Consider the following 9,535-nt stretch of genomic DNA (forward strand, 5'->3'; position numbering starts at 1 on the left):
CAACCAGCAACAGGGCTCGGGGACCCAGAGGGACTGGCAGAGTTTAACTGTCTCCAGCTGCTCCCAGCAGGCCTTGGGGAGCACCCGCCCTTAGTGCTCATCTGTGGTTTCTCTTAGGGCCCCCTCAGACAGTCGCATAGGTTGTCCACGGCAGAGGGTGCTTGGCCGAGGCACCTGTCATGGCTGCTCTTGGCTGTCAACTTGTCTACATCTGAAATGAACTACAGTCCAGAAATGGAGGGCAGCTGTGAGATTTTTTTTGGCTTGGTTTGAATTGGGTGAATCCATTCTGGTGGACCTTTGAAGTAGGCACACCTTTACTCTGCGCCTCACCTCCTGCTGGAAGCCCATAGAAGGACATGGCAGAAGGACACTCTCACCCGGCCTGCTTGCCCTGTCTTGCTGACACATCCATCCCTCCACTGGAATTAGAGTCTACTTGGGGATTCCAGTGTATGCTGAAGACGAGCTGAGACACCCAGCCTCATGAAGTGAGCAACTGCTGGATTCCTGGACCTTCTGTTCACAGGCAGCCATTGTTGGATTAGCCAGACCACAGCCTGTAAGTCATTCTAATAAATCCCACGTATGCATACATCTATCTGTCCATTCTGTAAGGTCTGTTACTCTAGGGAACCCTGACTAGTACAGCACCCCTCATTTTGCAGATGTCGATGTCCACCCCATCATCTTACTCAAGCCCTTCCTTCTCTGTTCAAGGTCCCTGTCACCGTCGTAACAGTAGCCTCCCAGACCTAGGCCCAGCTTTCTACAGATGAACTCCCAGGACCTCAGCCCAGCTGGAATTCATGTTTGCGGGGACAGGACTGATGTCACCAGGAGGGAGGACAGCGGCTGCTCGTGGCACATTCCCCACTCCAGGTAGGCAGCTCATGACAAGTTTATTTCATAGCAACATGGACATGTCTGGGGTTGGCAAGACTGGAGTGGCCGGTCCCTACAGAGCCCTCTTTCTGTCAGGTGATGGATCTGGGCTCTGCACCCATTGGTGCCCCCTGCAGAGGGGCTGAGGGGGTATAAGGGGGGATCCCTGGACCCACAGCTCCCAGGACATTACATCCTGCGGTGGGCAGCCTAATTCCCTCCTTGGATCCCAGAGCATTTGGCAACATCTTAAATACACAGAGACCCGGCAGAATTATCATTTCAGCCCCAGCCGAGAACCACCCCTAAGCAGAAAATACTCCCCACACCAGGAAAGCAGAACCCATTTCCAGGCCACAAACATCAGCCTGGGCCAGGTGTGAAGCGAGCCGTGTGCTTAGAGAGGGACTTGTTTGGGACCGACAGCAGAGGCTTGGGCAGGTCCGGCAGCTTCCACAGGGCTGGGGTTGGATGGAGGGGTTGGAGGTCTCCCATTTCCAGCTTCAGTCTTCATCCTCGCTGGCATAGATGCGTGCCTCCCAGCGTTCCGCCAAGACATTCTTGTGCCTCGTTACCCGCGTGGCTCCCAGGACCTGCGCATGAAGAGGTGTGGAGTCCCCATGGACATACGGACCACCCCCGACCGCCTCCCCATTGCCGATGTGCAGGAGGGTCTGGCACAGAGCTGAGGTGAGAACCTCCCCTCCTGTTTCACAATCTCTCCTTCAAACAACAGGACCTAGGGACCTGCTGACTTCTGTTGAGCTCCACAGCAAGGAGACCAGGCCCTGCCTCAGCCCAGAAAGGGTCACATCTATAGTCTAGGCACTCAAGAGGATGAGGCAGGAAGATTGTGAGTTTTAGGCCAGCTTAATTTACATAGCAAGTTCCAGGCCAGCCAGGGCTACACAGTGAGACTATCGATGATGATAATAATAATAATAATAATAATAATAATAATAATAATAATGTTCTTATTTATGGCTCTACCTGTTGAAATCATTGTCTTTTGGGGGAAAAAAAAGCCTCACACAGACCTTTTGCCATAATCTGTGCCCTAGCAGGCATCACAAGCAGATGACAACACAATCTACCCCAGGAAGACTCTACCAACAGAGCAGATAGCCAGTGCAGTCCCACATCCAGAAGAAAGACCCTCAGTGACCAGGCCCTCAGTGCTGTGGTCGAGGTATTGACAGGAAGGGACAGACGGAGCCCTTTCCCTCTGGAGCTCACTCACCTCTGAGTTGACGCCATCTGAAGGGTTGATACCTGCATACTGCATGGAAAGAACAAGAATCAGTGTTCATCCTTTCTGTCCAGCCCCTGTGCCCACCTGAAAGTCCTCACATGGCCGAATCACCGCCTAAGGGCCAGATGGGAAGAGATGCCCAGCTGATGGTGCTCTCCCAGAGTCTCAGGGTCACCAAACTCAAGGCTGTCCGCCATGCCGTCCTGACACTCATTGCGGCCTCTGGCCAACAGTGTCCACGGGTAGTCTCAGTGTATCACAGTGAGGACCGCAGGCCCGTACCAAGCCCCGCCTGCCACAGGCCCTAGCCCCAGCACACAGCCAGCATTCCATCCGCAGGGCAACACACTCAAGGTTGTCATTGTGCCGACTGTCCGGAGGAGACTGCGGGTAACAGTAGGGCCGCTACTTGTCTGTACTTGAATCTGGGTCACTGGGCCATCTGTGTCCACTCGCCATGGGGGTCAGGCTACGAGACCAGGCGGGTAGGCTCGGATGTGTGCTGTCTCCTCTGGGGTGTCCCTCCCGGCATGGCCTGGGCAGCTACACTTGGCACTGGGCTGGCTTTGTGAGCTCGGTGGCTGCAGATGTACCTGATGCCAAAGATGCTGAAGGTGTGATTTCTGAACAGCCGGCCGGCACGGTGTGGCACACCCTGTGACTGCTGGGGCCAGGGAGATGGCTTAGTGGGTGAGATGCCTGCCTTGAAAGTGTGAGGACCTGAGTTCTAACCCTCACAATCCACGTGAAGTTCAAAGGGATAGTGTGTATTTGTGATTCCATTGTTCTGTGGGGGTGGGAGGCAGGGACAGGAGAGTTCCCAACAGTGGTGGGCCAGTGAGCCTGGCCACACAGCAGCAAAGACTCGGTCTCAAGGAAGGAAGGCGAGAAACCAAACCGGAGGGTGCCATGTGATCTTCACACATGCACAGCGGCACTCGGGTTCACACACGCATGCGCACACACACACACACACACACACACACACACGCACACGCACGCACGCGCACACACACGCACGCGCGCGCGCACACGCACATGCACTCGCACACACACACACACACATGCATGCACACGCACTCACGCACACACACACACACGCACAGGATTTATGAAAATAATGGTGCTGGGCGGTGGTGGCACACGCCTCCCACATGATCCCAGCACTCTGGAGGCAGAGCCAGGCGGATCTCTGTGAGTTCGAGGCCAGCCTGGGCTACAGAGTGAGATATTCTGTCTCAAAAAATAAAAACAATCAAACAAACAAAAATGGTGATAATGACCAGTCAATGTCTGTTTTCTTCCTCAGCAACCTTTGGCCTTTGACCCTGAGGGTGACCCCACAATAAGCACAATGTCCCGCTTGTGTGTCCTCTCATACTAGGAACTCAGGGGCTAGAAGAAACACGCAGTCCCTCTGCTGCCCTTGCCCGACCCCATGGGGAGTGACCAGACAGCCTTCTCTACTCACCCACGCCTCCTTCCTTGTCTTCTGTCCCGGAGCACCGTCCCCGGGCTCCTGCACCTTCCACACCAGGCCAGAATGCAGTTGGATGGGGGTGAATAATGGTGATTCCGACACCGAATAGCTGCCGGTGATGCCTGTGGTGGGCAGAGGAGATGTCATCGGGAGGGTGGTCTGGTTGTCAGTACTCAGGCCAAGAGACTTGGGGTCTCTGGGCAAGAGTCCGGAATGCTCACAGAGACAGGCAGACAGACAGGTGGACAGACAGGCAGACAGGCAACTAACTCATTGTGACAGACCGGCTGAAATAATCAGAAGAGATTTTAGATAGACAGTGGACCAAAGATACCATGTAGTGAGCTGGAGAACATGTCATTAACACAGAGGAACAAGCCATCAAGATAAATAGTTGCAAACTTGTATGGGCCCAATCACAGCACTCAGAACCATAAAGTAAAATCCTATGCTCCCAACAGCATCATTCAAAAACTCTAAAGTGGGCTGGAGAGATGGCTCAATGGTTAAGAGCACTGGCTGCTCTTCCAGAGGTCCTGAGTTCAATTCCCAGCACCCACATGGTGGCTCACAACCACCTGTAATGAGATCTGGTGCCCTCTTCTGGCCCGCAGGGACACATGCAGGCAGAACACTATGTGTAATTAAAAAAACAAACAAACAAACAAATAAAAAAACTCCACAAAAACTCTAAAGCAAAGTTGTCATTTTCTCTCCAAAATCTACTTCCTGGGAGAAATGGGTATGTTTTAAACTTCGCCACTGCCTCTCCTCCTCCAACCCCGAGACCTCAGACAGAATAGCCGTCCCCTGAATCCCTGCTCACCAGATGCCCGGGAGGAGCTCCGGGAGTCTTGCTCATCCTGGTCCTGCACTGGAGAGAACACCTCTGGGAAGAAGGCATTCCTCCGCTCCTCGGCCACCTCTCGCTCCCTTCGCAGGACGCTCTCCATCTCCTTTTCCAGCAGGTCAGAAGACTGTGACTTCTGCAGCCTCAGCGCTGGGCCTCCGGCCACCTCCCAGCCCCAGCTGTGGGAGGTCTCAGCCTTCTGGGGGACATCTGGGACGCCGAACCGCAGTGGGCGCAGGCGGAAATTCTCTAATCGCACGGTACCCACACTGGCACGCAGGGGCTGCTCAGGGGCCTTTGAGCGCTCTTGTTCTGAGCTCGGAGACCTTTTAGAGCATTCTGAGACACGCTTTGGAGACTCTGTGGCCTTCTGGAAGGCCACGGCTTTGGTGTCCTCTGTGGAGACACCATTTGGCTTGCTGTATACTCCAAAGGCTGAGAATTCCAGTTTGGGGGTCCCAGGGCCCAGATACGGCTGATAGGCATCCAGTGGGATTCGGTTGACCTTTCTTGCCTCTGGAGCCGGGTCTGTGGCTCGGGCGTCTGGGCTGAGGATGCAGTCGGAGCTCAGGCTTCTCTGGAGCCCAGGCTGAGGGTCCTGGGAGAGCCAGTCGGGTGTGGACGCCCTGCCCACCTGCAGACCCTCCCGACGATGGTCTTCTTCGCGCTGTGTCTCCTGCACCATGTCCCTCTGCACGTAGAGGGACGGGCGGCCCCTGTCTCTGCGCGCTGGCGGCTCCGTTAGGCTTACCTTGCTGAGCAGTGGCCTGCTGGGAATCTGGACCAGGTCTTGATGCCCCGCGGCCCGCCCAAGTCCTCTCTGCTCCCGCAGCTCTGCCTCACGTTCCTGGGCCAGTCTGATCTCTCTTTCGATGGGCGTCTCTTTGGGGGTCTCAGGGGACTCGGCTCGGGTCCAGTGGCCAGGGTCATTGGCTTCACGGATGGACCCAGCTGGGGAAACTGGGACAGTCTTCTCCAAAATCACCTCCTTCACCGGGGACGTGGTGACAGGAATGGCGTAGCCGTTGGCTAGGAGGGGCCTGGTGGAGGCTTTGGGGACCTGGCTGACCCCTGGTGGGGTACCCGCAAAGGTCTCCCTGACTGTGGGACTACAAGTGACTGGGTTCGTGTTCGCCTTCTCCAAACTCAGGAACTGCTGTCGAGCAGCCAGGAAATCAATTTGCTCTGTGTCCACCAAGATCTCCTCAGTGGACGTGGGCCGAGGCTGGCCAGCCGCCCTGGGCTCTCCCTGGGGTGTAGCCACTGTGCTGCCCTTCCTGATTGCCTGGCTGTGGATGACCGCCGAGCGCTCGGCCTTGCGGTCCCTGGGTTGGCTGTCGAGGGCAGCGCTGGTTTCGTCCAGGTGGTATGCCTTCATCTCTTCGTCCTCATCCTCCAGGTACAGTGACCTCGGGGGCGGCTGGCTGAGGAAGACTCGTCTGGTGGAGGACACACTTGTTCTCTTTACGTCTGGCCTGGTCTGGTACTCAGCGGACCAGGCCTGCAGGTCGTCCTGGCTCCAGCTAGCCTCGGGCCCGACGCCCACCAGCTCAACGGTGTAGCTGGTGTTTTCGTCCAGCACCAAGCTGGTGGCCCGTGCCGAGTGGGGGTTGCTGAAGAGTGGGCGTCTAGTCACGCGATCCATCTCAAGGGGTGTGGGCGTGACCTTCCTTCTGCGGGAGGAGAGGGACACCAGGTCAGACCACCTAGGGACAGGGACCGCTTCAGGGGCTGGCTGCAGGAGACCCCTGGCAGGCAGCGCGTCTTGAAAGCAATCCCAACCCCAGCATCGCCCCCAAACCTCTGAGCTCCTAGACCAAACTGGACCTGAATTCCTGAGTACTTGCCTCATACAACAAATTCATGTTTTCCTGCCTGATGTCTTTATTCCCTCTCTTTCTTCCTGAGACACGCCCTCACTCTGTAGCCCAGGCTGGGTCAGAACTCGTAACAATCCTCCTGCCTCAGCCACCCGACTGCAGGGCTAACAGGCATGTGCCACCACACCCAGCTACCCGCTGATTCTTGCAGACACAGCCACACACTCACCTAAACATCCCGCGAGCTGAGTGGCTGCTCCATCCTGCCTGACCTTACCCTGTCTTCAGCAACCCGAATCAAGGTCAGCCTCACATCTGAGACTGCGCAGGTTTCCCGCCATGGCTACCTTCTCCCTCTCTAGGGCACATCCCTCATCCCTCACACTAATTCCCAGATGGAAACTTATTTGCTGTCTTTGCACCTGACCTTCACAGACAGCCGTTGGGCTCTGGTTCTTGGAGACTGATGATGACATGTGGGGAAACCGAGGCACAGGGAATGTGGCAAAGTCCATTTCCCAGCTTACACACCTGGGGTCTCTGCCCCAAAGAGCACCTGGTACCACCTCCACAGCACCTGCTTCAGCACCACAAAACCAAGAAGAATTGGGAGTGCCTTGGACCTTGTCCCTGGACCTGGGCTGGGCTCAGAGCCGTACCACCTTGACCTGGTACCTGGGGTTCAGCCTTTCCCCCAGCTCCTTCCCTGGCGCTCACACCTGCTCTCGCTTTCGTTTCTTCAGTCTCCTGGAGTCAGCAGCTGCGCTCAGTGCTCAAGGCCACAACCCGACCGCACAGTCCAGAGCGTCACCAAGCTCAGTGTGCACAGGTGACCTGCGCCCCAGCCCCTCTCTGGGGGATTCTGGGCGGGGCTCCACCTGACCACGCCCCCATCCCCCTCACTGGGGGATTCTGGGCGGGGCTCCACCCCGGCCACGCCCCAGTCACTCTCTGGGGGATTCTGGGCGGGGCTCCACCCTGACCACGCCCCCAGCCCCTCTCTGGGGGATTCTAGGTGAGGCTCCACCCTGACCACGCCCCCAGCCCTCACTGGGGATTCTAGGCGGGGCTCCACCCTGACCACGCCCCCAGCCCCTCACTGGGGGATTCTGGGCGGGGCTCCACCCCTGAGCCCTGTCCTCAGCCAGGCTTTTCTAGCACTCCTAGCAATCCTCCTGTGGAGGGCAATCCCTGTGCTGCTCTCCTTCACAGAGACTCGGAGAATGGGGTGATTCCATTCTGTGTGGGTGGCTATTTCTAATTCATACAGCAAGCACTTAATAAAGACTGGCGGTGGTGGCGCACGCCTTTAGTCCCAGCGCTCGGGAGGCAGAGCCAGGCGGATCTCTGTGAGTTCCAGGCCAGCCTGGGCTACAGAGTGAGATCCAGGACAGGCTCCAAAGCTACACAGAGAAACCCTGTCCCGAAAAATCAAAAATAAATAAACAAACAAACAAATAAAAAAAAATAAAATAAAGACTGTCAATGAACGCGGCTGTCCCTGGGTGCTGTCTCCCCTCCTCTACCCCAGAGCTGTCGTGCACCCACCTTTGTACGCTGACCGATGTGTACACAGTATTTTATGGCCCTGGTCATGGACAGACAGACATGACCTCTAGAGAAGGATGTCATCCCTCCCTCGGGTGGGGGCCTCATTCTTTTCCAGTGATTCAGTTCAGGTCAGAGGGTGAGCTCTGGGTCGGGATTCAACCCTTTCTGTTATGGGCTGGGCTGGTAGGACAACCTTGCCAAGGGGCTATAAATCTGAGTTCTGCTGGGTGTACTGGCCTGCTCCTTTAACCCCGGCACTTGAGATACAGAGGCTGGAGGATCTCTGTGAGTTCTAGGCCAGCCAGGGCTACATAGAGAGACCCTGTCTCAAAAAACAAAAACAATATCAGCAGCAACAACAAAACCTAATTTAGCTCCCGGTGCCTGGCATTCAGCAAGCACTCAAGAGGTGATTCACAGTGGCTGGAGATCTGATGAACGGAATCCCAAATCCAGCAGGGGTCTTAGGGTCTCCGAAGGGCCAGTGCATAGAGCTGGGGAGAGGGGAGTTGGCGGCCAGTCTGCAGAAGCCGTGGTGGGGACAAAGGGCCCCTTGAAGACCTCCAGCTCCCCACAGGGGTCTGTTGTTAGTCCTTGTCCATCAATTACCTCACACATCAATGTTCTATTCAGGGCCCAGAGGACGAGGACAAGGGGGTCAGTTTTGTCTCTGCCCCGGAGGGAACAGAGGTAAAGCTGGAAGTTCACACACAGGGATGATGGAGTGCTTTCCAAAGCCCGTTCTTTCCCAACCATGACCTCCTCTTCCAGGAAGCCTGCTCCACCCGGCCGCACCCTGGAACTGTGACTCCCCATAGAAACTGGCTTTACGGTCCCTGCAGGCACACCTGCGGGCGGGCTCTGGCCTCCTTCCCACAGGGCAAAGGCTCCTTGGTGGGGCAGTGGGTCACCCAGTAGGATGGTGTCCTTAGGAGTCCTCTGTCCTGTCCCTCAGGGCCAGCTCTGGCCTTCTTGTGGCCTGGATAGCTGGCTCTGGGGAAACCAGTCCAAGACTGACCTCTGATCCTATATCCTAAACCGGCCTGAGCCGGAACAGGAGACAGACCATGGCTCCTGCATTTTCTTCACACCAGGCCCTGAATCCATGGGGTCTCACAGACTCTGGCTATGAGGGTGTCTGTGGTTCTAGTCTCTTTCTCGGTGATCTGGGGTTTAGGGTTCTGGCGTTTGGGGTGCAGATGAAAGTCCTATCCACATAGGCCCAGGAGTTAGTTTGGATTAGCAGGAGACAGCATGTTCTCAGATCCAGGAGGACAACATGGGCCCCAGCCAGGGCCAAGGGTGGTGGAGGTATAGACTGGGGGGCCGGGGTTTTTTCCTGGGACTCCCTGTAGATGAACCAACTCTGCGAGTCGGCACACGGCAAACAGTTCCTCCCCTCTCCCCACTCTGGCCTCCCTGCTTCCCCAGCCTCACCTGCCAGCTCCAGGTGCCCAGGCTGCCTCCCAGCCTCAGGCTCTGTCCTCTGCAGGGAGGCCCCCTGGGCTCCGCCCTGGCCACATGTTGCCAAGGGGACAGAAGCCTCACCCTGGAGCAGGTGTGCCCCTCCTCCCCGTCCCCACCCAGACACGGGAAACAAAGTCCAGAGAAGACAGAAAAATGATACTCGGGCCGACAAGGGCGGGCACCGTGCCCGCTGCGGGCCTTGGCCCCACAGAGCCGGAACTGAGCCTCTG

General features: G+C 56.7%; 1 protein-coding gene across 1 annotated transcript; it reads right to left on the minus strand.

Moving 5' to 3' along the window:
- Positions 1-883: 883 nt before the first annotated feature.
- On the minus strand, positions 884-7,161 carry Misp (mitotic spindle positioning). The gene is made up of 4 exons (XM_052747268.1): positions 4,444-7,161; positions 3,609-3,739; positions 2,126-2,164; positions 884-1,478 (listed from the first exon to the last, which is right to left on the minus strand). Exons 1-4 carry the CDS (start codon positions 6,317-6,319, stop codon positions 1,389-1,391), a joined length of 2,136 nt encoding a protein of 711 aa, XP_052603228.1. The 5' UTR covers positions 6,320-7,161; the 3' UTR covers positions 884-1,388.
- Between the last annotated feature and the right edge of the window lie 2,374 nt (positions 7,162-9,535).

Source organism: Peromyscus californicus, unplaced genomic scaffold (genome assembly GCF_007827085.1).
Source record: "Peromyscus californicus insignis strain IS unplaced genomic scaffold, ASM782708v3 Scaffold_1__1_contigs__length_55948999, whole genome shotgun sequence".
Classification (NCBI taxonomy): domain Eukaryota; kingdom Metazoa; phylum Chordata; class Mammalia; order Rodentia; family Cricetidae; genus Peromyscus; species Peromyscus californicus.